This window comes from Argiope bruennichi, chromosome 1 (assembly GCF_947563725.1).
Source record: "Argiope bruennichi chromosome 1, qqArgBrue1.1, whole genome shotgun sequence".
Taxonomy (NCBI): domain Eukaryota; kingdom Metazoa; phylum Arthropoda; class Arachnida; order Araneae; family Araneidae; genus Argiope; species Argiope bruennichi.
The window spans coordinates 30,978,638-31,000,392 of record NC_079151.1 but is presented as its reverse complement, the minus strand read 5'-3'; the positions used below and the strand labels follow the sequence as shown (position 1 = coordinate 31,000,392).

Genomic DNA, 21,755 nt, shown 5'->3' with positions numbered 1-21,755 from the left:
ATTTTTAATTCATCTTTTCCAGAAAATGGTTCACTCCAATAAATAAATTAAATAAATAGTTTTGAGAAAAGAAATAAAATTTAAGTAGTAAGTTGAAACAGATAAATTAATTCAATCACACGTTATTTAAATTAATAAATTAAGTATTAATTACAATTAATAAATTTTATATCTAATATTAAGTAATAATTTTTAATTAATAATATGATTGAAATAACAGATATTTGGAACACATATTTAAAAATAACAATAGCAATATTATTTGTTATTCAAAAAATCGTGGATTATGCATCTCTATTTATGCATCGTTCGTCTTACAGACGGTGTCACGTCGGCAAAGCAGTGAGGAAGAGGCCACCAGTTTTTTCGAAGAGGACCATCCCAAAGTAAAGCTGAAAGAATGCGAGGGCTGCCTCACCGCAGCAGTGGAGGAAGGAGGCTTGTGCCCGGAGGCCCTGAAGAGCTTAAACGGAAACAAGAACGCCCCTCGGTAAGCTGTCTTTCTCTTTATTCTAAAATAAACTTGTTAGCAAATTTTGAAGAATTAACATTTTTCTTTAAATTTTAATAATTATCTCATAAAGCTCTACAGAAATTTTGAATACGAAAGTTTTTTTTTTAACTTATGTAGCTTTTTGAGACAACAATTTTAATCAAATATGGTGCATAGTTGAGTTCATAGCTATATGTGTTAAACTTCTTAATTTTGATCTCACGGTGGTAAACAAAATTATATCTAATCACCAACTTCAAACTTATGTATCCATACCCCATGTTAGTTAAAAACATTGTGTTTTCTATCAGTTGCTTAAATTTATCAATCTATTTTGCAGCTTACACGTCTTCAACCACCGTCATTGTAACGGCGGCGTCCCTCTATTAAGGGACCGGATCTTAAAGGACACTGAAGTTCATCTGACCCACAAGGACGTTAGTCCGCAGTATTCTTTAAGAAGCCAAGACTCTCTGCCGCCAGATAACTCCCTTAGTTCACTGGCTAGCGTTAGTCTTTACCCGAGTCGGCATAACTCAGTCAGTAGTACCTGCACAGCGCCGGATCCTGGGCTTGTGACTCTCGAAGAAGAGGAACCAGCTGTGGTACAGGGACCCGCACCGCCTGACTGCAAAAATGACAAATGTGAGATTACCGAAAAGGTGAGATATTGTCCATTTTACAAACATAACCAATCATCCGTTTAACATCGTAAATATCAGTTTTAAATCCGATGGAAATCTTTTGTACATTTTTCGTTTAGAAATTCTTTTGTCTTTTTCGCCTTTGCGACCAAGTTTTTACTTTCCTTGAATCTTCAATTATTTCCATGTTAATTATAACTCAATTGCTAGTACTGAACTTCTTCAGGGTGCACAATTTCAAAGACTTGATAAAGCTCTGCTGTTCTTGAGGATGTGCAACAATACAACTGAACTTCTAATCATTGATGGTGGCACATCAGTATTACCAGACAATTCACTGTACTACAAGTGCTAAGCCTACTTATTTCGCAAAGCAGTGGCGCAATGTAATCAATTTCAATTTGCTCTCAGTATGATCAGAGTTGATGAAAACATATACTCGCCGCTTTTCTAGAGGGAAGGAAAGATATCTAATATCAGATTTGTGGAAGTAAAATTTCTTTTTGTTAGTAAAGTCCTCTTACTTAGTAAAGTGGATTTTCTAAATGCGATAGTTCAGATGATTTGGTTATCATTTTCAAACTGCAATATAGTTTCAAATGAGTTACCTGATGAAAAGTTTTAAATACCCGAATTCATATTCTGATTTCAACGAAAGATTATTAAACTATGGCACCATGCAATCAAGCACTACCTGGGAACTCATTCTTTTTATTGTCATCTTTTAGTCTTTTATTTCCCTTTTTAATAAATAAAACACCTTTGTTTTATTTACAATTTTTAATTAAAAATGAGGTATTATAAATATAACATTTAATAATAATTTATTTTAAAGCGAATGAGATTATTAATGGACTATTTTTTATTTGCAGATCTGCTGGATCATCGAACCTAAAGGTTGGATCAAAGAGCGGGAAAACTATTCCATATTCTTGTTTCCTCCAACTAACAGGTATTTTATTTTGTTTCGCAAAATTCCAAATGAGTCGCATAATGCTTTATTTTTGTTCGTTAAACATTAGTTCAAAAATATTTATTCTTTTAACGAGTGAAAGGAAGTACATAAATATTTCCTCAATCAAAGAAAATGATACGAATGGTGCGGTTTGTGTCATAATGCATTGGCAAATATACTGAACCTAAACTAATACATCAGGTTCAGTAATTCCTTGGATGATATATTCAGACACATCAAAGGGATTTTTTAAAATTTTATTTAATTTAGTGCCAATTTTGCATTTCAGCAAAATTTTTCGCTTTTAAGATTCTCTTCATTTTTTTTTTATTTTACATAAAAGCATATTATTTAATCAAAATAGACGGAATTAAGTTAAAACTTTTTACATAGTATTTTTTAAATTAATAATATGTATAAGATATAGCTATTTGATTTGTAATTTTACAAAAATATATAAAACTGTGATTTTATAGGAAGAAATTACTTTACAATTTTTACGAAAAAAATTAAGATTACATAAATTATTAACCTTAATAATGATAATTTCTACCATTTAAAGATAATTTATGTCGCTTAAAGATAATTTTTTTGTGTGTAAGATGAGGACTAATTATTTGTCAGTTTTCTAAATTGCAGTAGGGGAAGAATGCTTTCTATTAGTATGCTCTTAAATTGTGTTAAATTTGTAAGGGTACTCATATTGAATCATTAGTAAGGTAAATAAAATTGTTTATCGAAAACGTTCTAAAAATATTTTGATTCGGTTATTGAGATTCACATCTTTTTTGGCATTTATATGAAAGATTTTAAAGATGATACTCGATATATTTTGAAGACTGAACAAATGAAACTTTAAATAGGATCTGCACTTTCCGAATTTTTACCTTGCACTAAAGCGAAGCTGAGTTAAATCCTTTTGATTTAATATTTATCTGCTTTATGATGGATATTCAATTGGAACAAATTATTCATCAAGCAGGTGACATTCTGCATTACCTTTTCAGTTGTTCTACGCATAAGCGATAAAAGGAACTTTTCATCCGTTATAAGTTTTCCGTTCATCCGTTATAAAATGCGATATTGTTAAGAATTTGTATATCGTTTCCCTATCAAATTAGTGCTATGATTAAGAATAGATATTAATAGCGACTCCTAAGATAGAGTGAATAGATATCAGATCTCTGAATTCCACCTTGATGATGAATTTGGCGACAAAATGAAAATTCGGGAAATCCAAGAATTTTTATATTTCTTCGTTTTATATTTATATTTATTTTTAGAAAGTACAAGAATTTGTTAGGAACAGATATTTGGAGATTCTTATGGAAAATTCTATGGTTTGTCGAAAAGCATGTATAAATACGAAAGGCGATTCAAGTCATGGATCGAGCTTTCTAGCTATGCGTTTTGAGCGCAGTTGCTGTTTTCTATTCAACAATTCTCTCTCTGCCTATTTTGTGAGTTTCTACAAGTTCTGTTCTTTGTATACGCCTTTGCTATGATTTTACTACTTGTACTTCGACTGTGTACTCGTGCTTGTGCTGTGTACTCTTGCAGAACGAAGTGGATTTTTTTTTCCATTATTCTACGGCCACTTTTAAAATAAAAGCCTACAAGTCTCAGCAATAATTTTTTTCAATGTATAGCAACAAGATTTTAACATCACATATATTAAACACGAAGTCTGATAGATTTATTTGCAATAGTATCAAAATTTCAAAATGCTTTGTTGTGGATAAACTTATTGAAGCTTCGTTAGTATCAAAATTACCTTTGGATATTTTTTAATCTTTCAGCAGATATTTGAACAAGAATAAAATCAATGTTTTTTTTTTAATTTGACACTTTTTAAATGCAAATTTGTATAGCATAATTTTTAAAAATATGTAGCATTATTTTTAAATTTTATTGTCTCCTTAAAACGTCTAAAAATATGTATCATATCACTGCTGGCTAGGGGACAACAAATGAAAATTTAGTCAAGAGATTTATTTATATCATGTAAAATTTTTAAAAGATAAATACAAGGCAAGACACAAAGCCTTTTAATAATACAGTATTACCACAGATTTACATTTTTCAAGGCACCAATGAAATAAAAGTGTAATCTGAGGGAAAAGTGTAAATCTTAGAATATCACTTAATCTGATGAGAAGAATCCATAAAATGTGTTTTAAACCATGGGGAAAAGTTAAAAAAGGGAGCCTAAAAGCTGGATAATATTATGGGTACAAATAAGTCATTCACAGCTGAATAACACTAAAATATGGATTTTAATTTCAGAAAAACAGTGGCGTTCCAAGGATAGCTGACATTTGGGGAACAATATAATTTTTTAGCCCCCTGTTGGTATTGGTATTTTAGTAAATACAAACAGGACATAGCATTAGTTTTTCACTCCCTCAGAATATTTCATTTTAAAAAATTACATAAACTCACTAATAGTATTTGTCCCCATGAAACCCTCTGAAACTGGTCCCCCGAGGCATCCTTCGCCAGACTTGCCTCTAAGTCGCTATACCTCAGCAGAAATGATTCCCGCACAATACACAGGGGGGAAAGAAAATAACGAAATAGATATAAGAAAGGAAAAAATTAATTACAACAATTCTTTAAAAAAATCCATTTGATCTTGGTAGTAGTACTTATTCATATAAATGCATGCTTGGTAATAGAGGTTCTATACTATTTTGGACAGGTTCCGGCAGATCTGCAACACAATTGCATCGAAAAAGGCGTTCGACTACGCCGTATTATTCTTCATTTCACTGAACTGCATCACCCTGGCCATGGAGAGACCGACTATCCCACCGGGGAGCCTCGAGAGGAACATTCTCACGGCCGCCAACTATGTCTTCACCGTTGTCTTCGCCATAGAGATGTTTATAAAGGTAAGATATTTCTCCCTTTTCAAACATTACGTCAATAGCAGCGAAGATCTGTCAGTTTGCAATGAATGCGCTGTTTCAAATCATGTAACTGAAACTCATCATGGTAAACAGGCATTTTAGATTAGTTAAAATTGTAATAAAAAGGTGGACATTTAAATACTAACAAAAAAATGCCAAGTAACAGTTCAGCTACTTTTATGCTATTGGTGTATGAATTAATAAACAGAATCAAGTGTTCAGAAGTCAGCATTATTTTGAAGCAAGAATGAATTTAAGACAGAAATCATTGTTTAACTAAGGTTTAAATATGTCTCTCTGTGTTCGTCATCTGACCATGGTTCAAAATTACGAGGTCCGTCCCAAAATAGCCCAAGTGTTGCTTCAAACGGGACGTTAATATAACTAAACAAACAATGCCTCTCTGTGTTGCAGGTGATTGCGAAGGGTCTGTGGTACGGAAACAGAGCGTACTTCAAAAGCGGGTGGAATGTGATGGACGGATCTCTGGTCATCATTTCCCTCGTCGATTTCTGTTTGTCCTTTATAGCTGACGGAAGCCCACGTATCTTTGGGATACTACGCGTTTTCCGGTTACTTAGGTCACTCAGACCACTCAGGTGAGGTTTCCTTTTATTATGAATTCAAATTACTGTTTCTTTTAAGTAACTAAGTTTGAAAAGTCGGTTTTTGGGTGAAAATATCGATTTCTTAATTCAATATTCTTAATGTTCGAGCAATTTTCTTTATAAAATTGCCTTGAATTTCTACATTTATTCCTTGGAAAATTACATTCATTTTTACATTTGCATAAACAAAGTTGAATTCTACAACCTTAAATACTATTTTCTCAAATTCTAAATTTTGATAAAGCCTTCTTACAAAAGACCTCATAAATTGAAATCTACTGCAAAATATTTTGTTCAAATTTTGTATATTTTCTCAATATGTTCTGCAACTCTTGAAGTACAAAATAAGCAATCTGAGTATCAAAAGGGATTTTTACAATTATTTTAATGCTTTTATAATTAAAAAAATATTACATTTTTTTCTTGTTTTTTACCATTATAACCCCAGTATTTCAAAACTGGATAGAAATACAGCTTATTTCTTAGTTCCGGAGCAACTTCGTTGTTTCCAAATTTTGATGAACTTCTTTGTAGAGTTTTGCTTTATACCTCTTTTTTTTTTTCTTACAACATTCAAAACACTTTTGTTCTTTAATTAATTAATGTAGTTTTGATTTAAAGGGTGTTTTTTTAATCCATTTTATGCAAAAATTTAAAGATATAAACATTTATAGCATTTTTTCAGAAAAATTCGTTTCGAATGTTAGCCATATACTTTAAAATAGGAGAAAATTGTTGTGTCATTTAAGTGGTTAAATAATATTCTATACAATTCTCAGAAGTTCAGTAGTTTGGTTTATATCAGTTTTTGCACATTCGAAAGGAAGGAACATAGATTCATTCATTAAGAAAGGGAGAAAAAAAGACAAAATTGTTCTCATCTTTATAAATGTAATCGAATCTAAACATTTTCTCAAAATTAGAAATAAATGCAATAAAACTTGTGAATGAATCACTTAACACAAGCCACTCACATTTTCTTGGTTCGCACTTGTTTAATTCTTGTTGTGCATCTTTTAGCACTCATTAATTCTGTGAATTTACCAGATTTTGAATGTATACGACAGTCAAATTACTGGTTTAAAACATGATTCAAAAAAGAGCTCACAAAATTATGGAGAATCCAATTTTGAATTGAAAATTAAAAACTAAAACATATCTTGTACTTTTTTTAAAGAAAGATGTTTTAAAAGGGCTTCATTTCACCCAAAAAAGTTTCTAGATAACACCGAAATCACTATGTAGCTATTCCTTTGAAATCTGACTTTGACTAATGACTATTTACATAAATTGTAGATATAGAACTTACGTAAACTTTTTTAAGAGATTGAAAAGTTAATAATATTTGCACCAAGAATAGTGTACTCGTTGGATAAATACAACATTTTTTTTTTTATTTTAAGTATCAATTATTCAAAACTGTCACGGCTAAAAAATTTTTCACAAAACACGTAGTCTTTTTAGAATTTAGAAAAATAATTAATAAAAAATATTCTGCAGTTTTTTGAAAAAAATTCAATGCTTATTCTATTGTTCCCGTTCCATTGATATTTAAATGCATTCACTATCTGTATTTCATGAACTTGAATAGATAAAAAAAAAACAAAAAAACACTGCATTATTTTTCATTTAAATAGAGTCATCAATCGGGCGCCAGGATTGAAACTGGTTGTCCAGACTCTGTTGTCCTCGCTCAGACCCATCGGAAACATCGTGCTTATCTGCTGTACGTTCTTCATTATCTTTGGCATTTTGGGTGTCCAGGTGAGTGTCCATTTTTTTTTTATGTTTTCCTTCATTTTTTTGTCTTATTAACTATGGCAAATGAATCCCTCATTTAATATGCAAAATTAAAATGGAAATAAAACATACATTGACATGCTTAATACGGTTCGTAAAATTATTATTAAAGAAGTACTTTCGAATTTTGCTTGTGAAATTCAGAGATAAGGAATAACTTTAAAAATAAATCTGACATTTCACTTCGATAGTGCTACGGAACAGTATCGGGAAGAAAATGAAAATTTATATGCTATTTTTCATTTAAAAAAGAACATTTAACACTTTATAAATTGTAAGCATTTTTTGGCATCCAATCACCAGAGAAAACATTCGAATCTTTCCTTTCGATCAGAAAAAAAAATCTCCTGCTTCAGAAAGAAAGGGTGGCAAATACAACAAAATGGGATCAATATTTGCCCTTCCTGTCAAAGAGCCTAAGGCATATGGGTCCAGAATCTCGACAAGTAGTCTTCGAATCGGTCTTGGAACACCAAACAAAATTTCGTTTTATCTGTGACGACATGGGGCGAAAACGCCTTCTTGATTCTTCTTAGATAGAAGATATATCGGCAAAGCATTTGCACGTTCTATTGCATTGAGTGAGGCCTGCATGCATGTCTCACATAGCGATCAGATTTGAATCCTTATTCTTGGTGTAAATGTTCTTTAAGTCAATGGCTGGAGAAAAAAAAAATTGCAATTTATTCCAATCCAAATTTGGATGAATATAGTAAACATTTTCTTATTGCCCCGCTTTTTCACTTTTTATTTATCTAGCTTAACTTAATAAAGCTGTTTGGTTTGAATAAGTCTTTCTTCAACAATTCGAATATAATCATGAAAGTTACAAAATGAGTAAATTTGTAATCCTGCGACTTTGTTAGTTGATATATACGGTGTTGTGTGGGATAAGATCCTTTTCTTGTGTAAGATTTTTTTCAAGCAAAAACTACTTTTATGCAAAATATTTTAATATACAAAATGCTTTTTTTGCCGAAAATGCTAATCGTCTCTTTTTAATTGAAATTAGAATAAATATTAAACCAGACAATTTTTAAAAACCATCAATAACTAATCTTCTCCATAGGTTACTAGCAATTTTTATATTAATACTGCGAATTTTGTTCCCAAATACTGAAATATAAGAAAGGTTGTGTCTTCGTTTGACCTAAACTTAGTTCTAAACATGGTTAAACATCATTACTTTAAGACTGATAAGAAAAAGGAAATTTTATAAAAGGGTGTTAGAACAGTTCAAAGTGTAAAAAAGACAAACATTTTGTTATTTCTAATTAATTGAACACTTAATTCAGTTTTGTATTTTTAAAAATGGACAGCTTTCTATCTCATATTAAATGAGGCGTGAATATAAAACAGAATTTGGCCCAGAGTTTTAGAAGGAAATAAGAAATGCATAGTATATATATATATATATATATATATATAGAAAGAAAGAAATCTTCAAAATGTGCAATGACAAAATAAACGGAGACAATTTATATCTTTAGAGCACATCCTCGATCCAAAATTTTATCAGATTTATTCGTAAAATTATACTTAATTCTTATGCTTTAAAAATCAGATTATATGAATTTTGAAATTTTAATTTAATGCAAGCACATAAAGTGCTCAATACAGAAATGAATTTAAATCCATTTCACAGCATTTTGAATGTAATTTTTATATCTAAGAATGTTATCTGGAGCTGCCTTTAAAACCTAAAAAAAAATTATTATATGAATTATTTTCTATTCTTCCAACATTTTTAAACAGTGGAAGCCTTTTTCGTAATTAAATATATTTTTAATGCTTTGTGTTTTTGTATCATAACTTGCTAATGCTTGATTTCTTTTGTACTCTGAACGCTTCATATTTAAAACTAAAATGAATTTCTATATAAAAATAGAATAATTAAATAGCACTTACTGAGAAGAAATAACTCATTGTAAAATTATATAATAAAAATTAATAAATATAATGCAAAATTAAATATCATTCTTATTCCATGTACGAAAATTACAAAATCCTTCCCAAAATAGTTCTCGTGTATAGCTTCCGAATAGGAAAAACTAAATATTTGCTCATTTACTTTCAAAGTCAAAGAAAAACTTAAAAAATATTTATAATATTTTAATATCAGGATTTCGTACATGCCTAAATAAAAAGGAAATATTTAATAGAATTGACAAAATTTTAAAAAGGGGGTTATTTATAGAAGTAAGAGCCTTAATAGATAATTGCATTTTCATAGTTGCAAAAATTTGCGAGGAAGGAAAAATCCCCAGTTCTGAAAAAGATAAATATCATCTTAAATTAAAAGGAAAGGAAACTAACAATTTTCATTTGAAGTTAAAAGGAAAAGAAACTAAAAGGGAAAAAAATCTTTAAAAAAAATCAATTTTGCCTGTTTGTCCATCTGCCTGATCACTTTCACTTTCTTTTGTTTATTGATCTGCTTCTAAAGATTCTTTTCTTGTCTCGCTATAATGAGTTCATTAATATAGAAAGGTTTCCATACATTAACGCGATCAAAGATATCCAATAAACCCTGAAATTGCTTTTTTTTAATGTAAGGTTCGAATGAGCTCAATACGGTTTCGAAAAATGATTCGCTTTTCGAACTAAAATTACCGACATTGGTTCGGAATTTCTTTACAGCAATTACCATGAAATGTTATAATCTATCCAAATTGGTTCGAAAAATCAATAATGGAATGTTGCCTTTTTTTAATACAATCTTCAATTTTTGGGGGGTTTATAGTATCATTCTTTTTTTTTTTTTTTTTGTGAAACTAAATCTGCACCGGTTGTTTTAGAACAAATATTCAGACCTTAACTTTGCATATTTTTAGAAATATGATTGAAATTAATCTTCATCAATTAGACTATATTTGTTTTCTTTCAAGGAATTTTCTATAAATCAAAGAAATAATGAAATTTTCAAACCCTGCTAGCAGTTTAAGTTAGGAGATTAAAGAAAAAAAAAATTACCGAAAAAGTTTATTACGGCATGATAAAGTAGTTAATTTCTTTGGAATCTAAGTTTGAACATAAGAAGGCTAATAAATAACAAAACTTCTAACTAATAACTAAATCTAACTTCAAAACTTCTAATAACTAATTAAATATGAAATACTGAATTACATTTCACGCAACTAGAATGGAGGAATTTATTTTAGTCGAATGCGGTCCTAGCATGCAGCTATAACTAACGCCATCTATCGAATGCTTCTACAAGTAGAAATGTTCAAGGAAAAGGATGTTTCTCTTGTTATATATGTTGCATGCTTCTCTTTGTTTTAAAAATTTTTAAAGGAAAAAAATTTAAAAAGATAGTTAAAATTTAAGAGAAAATTTTAATTTTAAGAGAGAAGAGATAATTTTAATTTTTTCCCTTTCACATAATTTTCGGGATAAAAATAAATTCATAGATGATTTCGATTATTTCATATAATCACAATGAACTATATTAAAATTTATTTTTTATTCTTCTTTCTCTCATTATTTTATTTATATACTTCTAAAATCAGATTTGCTATTTCACGTCCCATTTTCACTATACTTTCTCGGTCTTCTTTTCGCCTGTGTCCATGTGGGTCATTTGGAATAGTATTCTTATAGAATGATGTACAAACGAAGGAAAGAGAAAATGAACATCTATAAAAGAGAAATAGAATTCATATTGATAGCCCAGGATGGACCCTTTTTTCACTGAAGTACGCTTTTTAAAAAATATGGAAAGAAGGCATTAAGTTATTTACATTTTTTTAAGAGCTCTGTGTCTCAAGTAGAGATCTCGCTGATTCTAAAAGTGTGGCTAGAAAAAGAAATAGAGACCAAAATCTAAACTCCAAATATTCCCATATCAGGCAAACGAAAATAATAGGGAAAAAACAAGAAATTAAAAAACGGGAAGAAAAAAATAGGAGAACAATCCCTACTATCATAAACTCACTGATATCGTTATGATATCTTCACGATACTGCCCGGTATTCAGAATATCGGGCAAAATCGTGGGGATATCGTGTCATTTCATGTACAAATATGGTTTGTTGGTGATTTTTTTAAGCACAGTAATTCCAACATATCTCACTTTATACAACTAAATAGCTCAGAAGCAGTCAGGAGTATCCATGCTCAGAAATAATCAAGAATAAATGCATCAGTGGATATCCTCCAAATAAAAACAAGCTCTAGATTATCTAACATAATATGCACACTGATTCATCAAGTTCATTATTTGTTGCCAGTACTGTAGGAACCCAGTTTTGCTGAACTATATACCACTGGTGTTACTTCTGTGCATTGAGGTAGCATCCACAGTACATGCAACATACCACTGCCATCCTATGTAAATATTCTCAGCATGGAGTTCCTATTAGATGCAAAATGGGCCCGGTAACTATTGCTCATTTCAGATTATTATTTATGATAACAATTATTTGCACATTCCGACCATTATTCTCATCCTAATATCCTTATCGATCACTTTCGACTTCCGTGCATTGAAGATGTCATCTTACAGATGTAAGATCAGTTTTTGATCAGCCTTGATGTGAATGCAGATGTTTCCTAGCACTCAGCCTTGTATTATGTTTCACGTACGTCCCAAAAGGTTTGCTGTCTCCGTCACTGAGAATTCAGCTAAAAGCGCTCCAACAATATATCTCTTTCAGAGTTAGATTGACATCGCAAGAGAGATAACACTAAAGCGAGCAGTCGAAAAGCTGTTTTCCTCTGCGATGTGGTCGCAGACTTCTATGAAAGACGAAGAGGCGGCATTGCAAAATAATGCATTCATTTTCACAAGAGTTCGGATTCCTTTGCATTTTATTTGTACTAACATATGTAAAATACAGACGCCTTCAGTCTATTCACAGCAGTTATTAATTTGAAATAAAAACTGTGAAAAAACGAAAAACAAAGACGAAAGAAATAACTTTTTGATACCACAATTATGAGTTATACACAGTAAATAAACTTATAAACAGAAGATTCTCTTATAGTAGTAATTTTTTTTCATATTTAGAATAGTCAAAAACTAAATAAAACAAAATAGAACAAACAAATATTATTTCAGACATTAAGATTTTAATTTAAGTAATAAATATAAAACTTAATAATATAATATATAGTAAAATATTCCATCCTGATATTTGAATTCAGGGGCAAGGCAAAATCCCCCCATGCTTATATAAATTTTTCTTCTAGAATTATATTTACTACAAGTACTGAAGTTAAAATAAATTCCACATGTTATTCGTCTTATTTTTCAGCTTTTCAAAGGCAGTCTATATTACTGTGAAGGGCCTGACGTAAGGCATGTCAAGAACCGCACAGACTGCGAAGCTGACGCCCGAAATCAATGGGTGAACCAACGGTACAATTTCGATAACCTTGGACAGGTAATGAAAGCATTTTCTTCCCGATTTTACATTATTAAAATATAGCAAATTTAATCATCCATCTGAAACATTGTGAAAAAATTTTATCAACTTAAATCTTTGATTGGATAACAAAAGACTTGACCGAACAGAAGAGCATGAAAAGACCCACTATTTTAGAATTTTTTTTTTCGAAAGATAGGGGAGTTTATGGTTTAGATGATCTCGAGAAATTTTGGTAAAAAGCAAAGGCTGATATCAAAGAAATTGAGAGGAACTGTTTAAAAGGGAGGGCGACCCATTACACAAAAGATTTTGTAGTCGGCAGTTTGGTTATAATCGAAGAAATAATAAATCGATGTAGCTATTTGGATATTTTTAAAAGACTATGACCGTCGAAGAACCTCTATAATGTCAGAAATCATATATTATTTATCAAAATAATGATCATAAGTATCATGTAGGTAGAGCAAAGTGCAAGCTCTGCATTGCACGGAGAGGATTCAAACTCTCGTACAGATATTCACTTCATCGTTTATTTTTGGAACTTTCTGTATCAAAAAATTAGAAAACAGTACATCGAAAGTAAACTGATTTCAAAAAAATTTTGTTAGAAGTATGGCAAAAAAAAAAATTACTATCATTTAAAACCCAATTGATTTGTTGCCATCAAAATTGGAGTAGTAATTAAAATCAGAGGCACACTGTTAATTTCTTATTTTTTTTTCAGAAGAAAGCTGTACATTTTGCTATTGCTTTCTACCAGCATACTTATTATTGCAATTTAAAATTTATTCTATTTTGTTGAGTTTATTTTCAAAATGAAAGATTTGTAACTTTGCAATACCTTTCTTTTTATTTCAAAAGGAAGTTAGATTCCCCGGTTATGGATATAGGTCATTATTTTGAATGCAACTGCAGTACGAATTGGGTTTTGATTCGAAAAATCAAAAAACAGTTATTAGCCTGCTTAATCGACTCTATGACAAAATGTGTTACACAACATAGTTTAAAACAGTGTCAGCTTTAAAAACTTTTCCGTTGCAACGTTTGCTGTTTGATTCATTGTATTTCAAGCAACTATCATAAATTACACCCTTTTTTTTTATTTCATACAACTTTGCATGTAAATTTGCAAAAAAGAATAGTGCTGAGTAAATATTTTCGAATCCATCGTGATTATTTTCAAAAAAATAAAATCAAGGCGAATTGATACTTACTAAACTTTATACTTTGCTTTATTGCATATCTTTTTGACCCAAATCAGAATTTTTCTAAGTTTTTACTTTTTTTCCAAAGGCTCTCATGTCTTTATTCGTGCTCTCTTCAAAGGACGGATGGGTAAATATCATGTACACAGGGTTAGATGCAGTTGGTGTCGACCAACAAGTAAGTGTATAAAGCTTATTTTTATAAACAATGCTCTATGTATCTTAACCCTCTGACTGCGTAATTTTTTAAAATAACTATTTAAATGTGATGTTTGCAAATAAGTTCAAATATTTTTCAAACAAAGTGAATTGATACTATTTGTTACATAATAATAAATGATATAATAAAAATCTGTAATCGTAAAAATAAACGCTTGAAACTGCGAAAAACGCGGGATGCAATAGAAAGTAGACTGACTGCCACCTCGCGGAAATCACGGGATAAGCAGCAAGAGTTAAATGGAAATGGAAATTTTCTAATTCCAATCCGCGAGTAGTTTAGGCCTTTTATTAGTTTCTTTTCAACGGGTGTTTATTAGTCTTACTCTTAAAATTATTAAATATCAGCAATTGTCCTTTTTTTTTATTGTTTGTTTCTAGCAATAAGCCTGTTTTTAATTCAATTTTAACATTTAAACTGGATAAAACATAATCAGGAACTCAACATTTCATACATTTTCAGTCATCTTTCTTTTGTCCCTTTTTAATAAATAATAGAATTTTGCGTAAATAATATCAAAATACTAATTACTTACATTTATCTGTCCATTTTAATGGGGAATTTTATTTTTACATTAGCAGATAGTATATTTTCTTATTTTATTTGTAGTAATTTGATTTTTTATATATATTTTCGCTATTCTGTTTTATTTTTAGCACTTCTCCCAAGAATGTTCCACAAAGCTGTTTCTTTTAAGTTTATCTTACATATTCTAATCGGCGGTGTTCACTCATATCGTGGTTTCCAAATCACTAAAAATAAGCATACCATTTCAATCAAAAAATATATTGAAGCCCTTAAATAATTATATTTTGTGTTAACTAACTCAATAAATATAATGCTGAACAAATTATGAAATTTAAAAATTTATATACAGTTTCCTCATATTTCTAATTTAGTATTCATTACATTTTGTAAAACATTCTTGATATACTTACATTTTAAATAGAAGAACCACTCTTCTGCGACTAAAACTAGTCGCAGAATACAATTTTTGAATTTCTCTATTTATGGATATTCATCGGGAGTCCTTGCTCGAAGCTACCGTTAATTAGTAGATATTTATCGAGGCGGCTATTGAAATTATCTAAGAGAGTGAGTGGTATTCAAAAATTCATGACACGGTCAGTTTTGACTGCAAAAGAAAGAAACTAATTTTGTTTAAAATATGGATATCAAGAATATTTTATTAAATATGGCTAATAGAACCAGAGGTTATATAAAAATTTAGATTTCATAATTTTTCTAGAAGTACAATTATTGAATCGTAAAAAAAAACTTCTTCAGGTCATTTAAAGCATTTTCCAATTAGCATTTGGGCTGCAATTAGAATAAATACGATGTATAAACTAAATGTTATGAATGACAAATTTAATTCATTCAAATTCTACCTTGACTCAGTCTGCCAGCCGGGTTTGAGGCTTATGTCAGGCGATAGGGAAAAGCCCGTCACCAGAAGAAAATATTTTTAAAAAAAAATCTTTATAAACATCACTTATAGCAGGAATGGTACGTAATTACAATAAATAAATACTGTACAACTGCTTACTCTGTTAATGGAGTGAACACATAGCATTTCAAATCATGCAGTTATATAAATAGAATCTAAACAGGTGTAGCTGCTTATCTATGAAACTTGGAAAAAATATCTAAAAATTAAGTAAAATTCAAAACATATAGACCAAATTCCGCCATGTATAGCTTAAATGCCTCATTAAAATTCACGAAAAAATCATACAATAATATTTTATATAACAATTGCCAAAAAAGAGAACGGATACAGCCATCAGTGGTTGCACTACAGAATCAACACCCAAAACCATTGTGTCTGAAAATCTTAAAATGGAAAAATTCAGTTTTAGATTACAAAAAGGGAGCATAAAAGTATTAAAACAAAGAATACATCTAAGAAAATGTATTGAATGTATTAATAATGAAAAGCAAGGTGCCGGAATAAATAAAGATACTGATCTAGATCCGACCCAAACCAGAGTACAAAAAGAATAGACTGATGCTAATGCCTTTTCTTTGCAGCCCATCGTCAATTACAATGAGTGGAGACTGCTTTACTTCATTTCCTTCCTGCTACTGGTGGCGTTTTTCGTGCTGAACATGTTCGTCGGGGTGGTGGTGGAGAACTTCCACCGGTGCAGGGAAGAGCAGGAGAAGGAGGAGAAGGCTCTCCGTGCCGCTAAACGAGCGAAGAAACTCGAGAAGAAGAGGCGAAGTAGGTCTTCTTCCTTGCTCTTTCAAGATATCTAAATAATGAGCTGTAGGCATTTATTCATAGGAAACTTACGCCAATACAATGATGCAATCTGATTATATGTAAGAAAAAAATAATAATAAATACTTCATAAGAGCAGAAAAAAGAGGAGCCAGCTTTTTTTTTTCCTTCATTTTTTCCAAATTGACATGACGGCTTTATTATGAACATAATATATGTTTATTATATCACCATCCGGTTTGAGAACTAAAAAGTTATCCATCGTAATTTTAAACAATAGTCATATGATTAGAACATTATCCGAACTACAGCATAAATTATTCTCAAATACCTGTTGAGCATAAGAAGGGGGGGGGGGTGGTATTAGATGAAACAGTATTAAAAATAAGTAGAGTTCTCATTTTTATTATTAAGTACAGTGAGATATATCTCCTATATCGTTGTTCTGGCAGATACTATAGTTAAGTATTTTTCCATTTACATTCGCCAGCTTTGACATAAGAAACCAAGATGTTTTTACTATACTCTCGTAAACTGTTGTGTCTTTACTATGGCTTAAGATATATATCGTTATATATTATTATAATTACTCCAATAAAGCAAGTTCTTCACTCTTCAAACATTCATGAATGAGAGTTTCGTTGCCGCAGTGAAAATATTCTACTTCACGTAACCAAAAATTTATAATAAAAAAAGCAATTTTTAATCGGCTCTAAAAAATAATTATTATGAAATATGATGTTAATGGAGCTTCAACATTATGTTGATTTTCATGTCTAAATCCCCATTACTTTTCCGTCAAAAAGCACGTAAGAAAATGAAGCGTCCTTTCTCTTATTGTCCGCAATGATTCGAAATATGCTTGCTAAGATGAGCAGACTTGTTATTGCAGAGCCTGCAAGACAGTCTTGGCTACGGTCCAGATTTAGAAACTTCCACAAGGAACTCTTCCCTTTCACTGCACATCGAACATCTAGTATGCTTAAAGAATGGAAAAGAAGACGGCTGAAAGACAGATGTGCGCAGAAGAAGCAACAACGTAAGGCATTCAACTGCGCATGTAGCATGGCATGGATGAATCATCTGAATAACTTCGTCTTTCTAGCCATTTTGGCAAACTGTATGATTTTCTATGCTCTGTCTCTATCTAACTCCATTGATGCCTTTGAATAGAGTTCCTTCTTTATTATTTAGCTAAAAAAAAAAAAGGTGAAAACAGTGTAAATCTACTCAATCCTTTGAGAAAATTATTTTTTCTTATCTGCCTTTCATTTCTATCCAAATCTCGGGAATGCGATTTCTTTCTGCTAGATCTATGCTTAAAAAAAAGTTGCCAAACTTTAAGAATCGCAGCATGCCAAGTTTAATGGAATGAAATTTCTTCAGATCATCTTTCTCGTTTTGCTTTGACCTTCGTTCAGTGAAATTCATTTCAGTGTTGTTCAAATCATTATAGTATCGCATATATTAAATAGAGAATAATTTTTCTCAATTGCTAGAATGTCTAACTTTTCTTGCTGAGTTCAAATAAAATCGGTAACTTCTTTTCTTCCGCACTGCTAAACTAACAGTAATGGGCAAAACTTTATGCCAAAAGATTAACCCTAGTCGCTTGTATTAATTGATTAACAGTCGACTGAAGGATTGTCGGATGCTGTTGCGGGTGGAGAGGATATGGAACTTGTAGATATACCAATTCTTTGATTTATTTTTGGTTTATAAGAGAGAGAAAATATGCTCTCTATATAGTCCATTGATAATAATTCTTTATAAGAGAGAGAGATTACTACATCATGCCTCTTTCGTCAGTGTGAAAGTCCTGCCGACTTTTGTCGTCAGTGATGTTTTAAAAATAGATTATTGACTGTTTGAAGTGAAATCCTTACAGTTAAGGATAAAGAATACACATAAACTACTATGTGTTAGTTCCGACTCATTCGTAAAAATTTAATTTTTTTCTCTCTCTCTCTCTCTCTGATTCCTACAGGGCAAAGTTTTTTTCAAAGGTCACACCAGATACTTATTAGTTCTTCTTTTCAACTCGCGAACAAAATATGTCTTAAAACGGAAAACGTTGTTATTAAGAGATATTTAGTTTTAGTTATATTTACATCCAGTTCAGAAGTACTGCGAGGTCTATTTTGAAATGAAATTCGTAAATGTAGCAATGATCCAATGAAAGGGATGATAGATTTGCCATACAATCGGAAGGATAACAAACCCCGTCGTATTTAATTACAGTAGATCTGCTTACATAGTGGTTTTTGTCGGAATCAGACTTCGAATCTAGGGTCCTGCGGTCTTACTTTGGAGGCCTCTGTTAAAACACTGTTAAAAGAATCTTTTCTCTATTAATAGACTATGTCGGTGTGGACAAATAAATATATATACGGGTCTTATCACCAAACCCCTGCGGTTTCATTAAAAAAACAGTTAATAAAAGAATTAGTCAGTAATGCCAAATTTAAAAAATGCCAGAGTTATAAGAAAACTGGATATCGCTGACAGCACGCTAAAAATAATTCATTTGTAGAAACAAACTTATGTAAAGTTCATCTACTTGTATAGGTCCAACTAAAATAAACGCGCTAAGTTTGAGAAGAGCATTTTTCAGGATATTTTGCTGAAATCCTTTGTCAATACAAAATTTCAAATATTTCAATAAAAGTTCCGATGCTAACAGAAAAGATACAGAAAACCATTTTAAAGTTGAATAAGGAATTTTTTTTATTATTATTATTTATATGGTTGCCTAAATTTGAAACTCGGTGAAATATCACGGTATTTCATTATTGTGAATCAAAATTTGAAACCCTTTTGAGACTATGGATAAATGAATGAACAATTTTCTATTTAAAATAGAAAAATATAAGTTTAATATATTTAATGTTAATGAGAAGAATCTCTTCTCTCTCTTCACACCTTAATGAATTGTCGTGTTTGAGGATGACCAACTCAGTAAAGGCAAAAAAAGGTAATGATGACTTAATGGCATTGTTCCCTGTGCTTTACTGATGTCACAGAAAACATCATGCCAATTTTTATCCAATATTATATATATTTTTAATTTTTTGGCATTATTTAATAAAATTTACAAGATAGTTAGCAGCATGATCGATATTAAACAGACTGATTATAACAGTTAGGAAAATTCCTGATCTCTACGGATCTCTAAAAAATAGGCCATCTTCATTAGAATATTAAAATAATGTTTTTCGCTGCAAACTGCACAAGTCTATTAAAATCTTTCGACTACGATGGATTCCGAAATTTCAACTGTTCTGTAACAAAATTCATTAAATTGGTTTATTCAGAATATTACTGCTGGGAAAACGCGAAATGAGCTTTTTATAGCTCATAAAATTTACCTCTTAAGAATTTTGCTTGAAATCTTCCCTGTTCAACGATTCTCTGTTTTCTTTTCTTTTTCAGTTCTGTATCCAACAACCAAAAGGGATTCACGTGACTTGAATATTTTGTTTTTGCTGAATAATTTGCTTTTTCTGAAAGATTTCTTCGTTTTCAATTTTCAAATTCATGATTACATTTTAAAAACAGTATTTATAATTATTGCATGAACGAGACTATGTCACATAACGTTTTGTAATACAATGTTACTGAAGATATTAAGTAGTTCAAATCTGTAACATTGTTTTTTTAGATTAACTTTTGCTGATGATATTTGAATATATTTGCTGTCTTTCTCTAATGATTCATGGTACCTATGCTTAAATTTCTTTTAGCTGTCTGTTCCCTCATCAACGTACTTCAAAGCAATACATCTTTGTTTATCAATTATTAGTTTAGAAACAAATTTCTTGTATCTCTTTTTGTATATTAGATCCAAAAGAAGATCTCTTTTTTTTTATCTTGAAAATTTCAGAAATACTTCAGCACAAATGAATTGCGTAATATGTAGTAGTAAATAATAAGTAATTGTAATACTATTTTATGCTTAAAATATAAAATTGTTTTAAAGATTTTTTTGTTTAAAAAATGCATAGATTTAATTTTGTAATCTAAATTTTAATAATAATGAAATTCGGAGAGTAAAGTTATTCTTTATTAAGAGAATTATTAATATAGCATGTTGGTAATTGATAGTAGTTTAAGATTTACAGTCTTATATTCCATCTATAAATAATAAACCTTTTTTCTCTTTCGGATTAAATTTAATGTTTTTATTCATATTTCCATTTCCAATTTGGAAAATTTGTTTTCCTGATTTTTTTTCAGCTACATCGAGTGTATTCCACCTGACAATAAGTGTTAGAAAGCAATTACTATGCATAACATTCATTTATTATGCAATAGTATATGCATAATATTCAAGATGTATTTGCTAAGATGTAATTCTAATTAAAAAAAGAATATGCATTGAAATAAATTATTCGATAATGGATTCTCAATGGGAGCTTACTTAAAGTACCTTTCGGAATATACAAATTTAGTTAAGATACAAAACAAAGAATAGCTGCAGGCAAATTATAATACAGTTATAATCATGAGTAGGCATAGTTTTAAAATACAGAAAGTGTCATTTTGAAATAATTTCATAAAACAATATGAAAAAAGCTCCAATTCTGCATTTTCCCATAGTTAATGATTGCCTTATTATATATAAATTTTTAATATAGCCATTCCTTTATATATAAAAATATGTGATTCAGCTTTGGAATAGAAATTACAAGTACTTGGATGAATAAAAAAATATATCTATAAATAGCAATTCAGTTTTAACTGCGTAATTATGCCCAACTAAAAATGACATTCTCTTCCATTTAATTACATTCATGTTTTATGAACAGTAAATGTTATTACATTCCTATTATCAATGCCATATCCTATGTAATAGATATAATCCTAAAACGGAATGACTGTGTCTCTTTGTAGAGATGAGGGAGCCTCCTTATTACATCAACTATTCCAAGCCACGGCTGCTGACTCACAACATCATCACCAGCAAGTATTTCGACTTGGCCATCGCCGCTGTCATTGGACTCAACGTCGTTACTATGGCGACGGAATTCTACATGATGCCGATGGTGAGGCCCATTTGTTAACTCGAGTGACAATGCATTAATATTGTCTTATCCATTGTTCCTAATCTCTCAAAGACTGGTCGTAGAGCTGTTTGCTACCACTCTACGGGAATGTAGAGGGTTATTAAATGTCCTCGTGTCATTCAGATGGCATATCAGCAATATGGAGCCTTAGATGAAACCTTTTCAACTAATCCAGTCGAATTGTGCTTTGACCCGAAAAATATACAAACAGCAATTTTATATAACTAATATGTGAGTTACAAAGAAGAAAAAA

The 21,755-nt window shown here is 30.5% G+C and overlaps 1 protein-coding gene across 1 annotated transcript in view; it reads left to right on the top strand.

The window, feature by feature from the left end:
• LOC129976024 (voltage-dependent T-type calcium channel subunit alpha-1I-like) overlaps nucleotides 1–21,755 on the top strand; it is a 154,961-nt gene that overhangs the window by 121,097 nt on the left and 12,109 nt on the right. Inside the window, exons 17-26 of the mRNA XM_056089362.1 lie at nucleotides 321–490; nucleotides 834–1,155; nucleotides 2,010–2,089; nucleotides 4,794–4,986; nucleotides 5,419–5,603; nucleotides 7,250–7,376; nucleotides 12,671–12,799; nucleotides 14,078–14,167; nucleotides 16,244–16,436; nucleotides 21,330–21,481. Coding sequence (XP_055945337.1) covers nucleotides 321–490; nucleotides 834–1,155; nucleotides 2,010–2,089; nucleotides 4,794–4,986; nucleotides 5,419–5,603; nucleotides 7,250–7,376; nucleotides 12,671–12,799; nucleotides 14,078–14,167; nucleotides 16,244–16,436; nucleotides 21,330–21,481 — 1,641 coding nt within the window. The remainder of the gene's footprint in view (nucleotides 1–320; nucleotides 491–833; nucleotides 1,156–2,009; nucleotides 2,090–4,793; nucleotides 4,987–5,418; nucleotides 5,604–7,249; nucleotides 7,377–12,670; nucleotides 12,800–14,077; nucleotides 14,168–16,243; nucleotides 16,437–21,329; nucleotides 21,482–21,755) is intronic.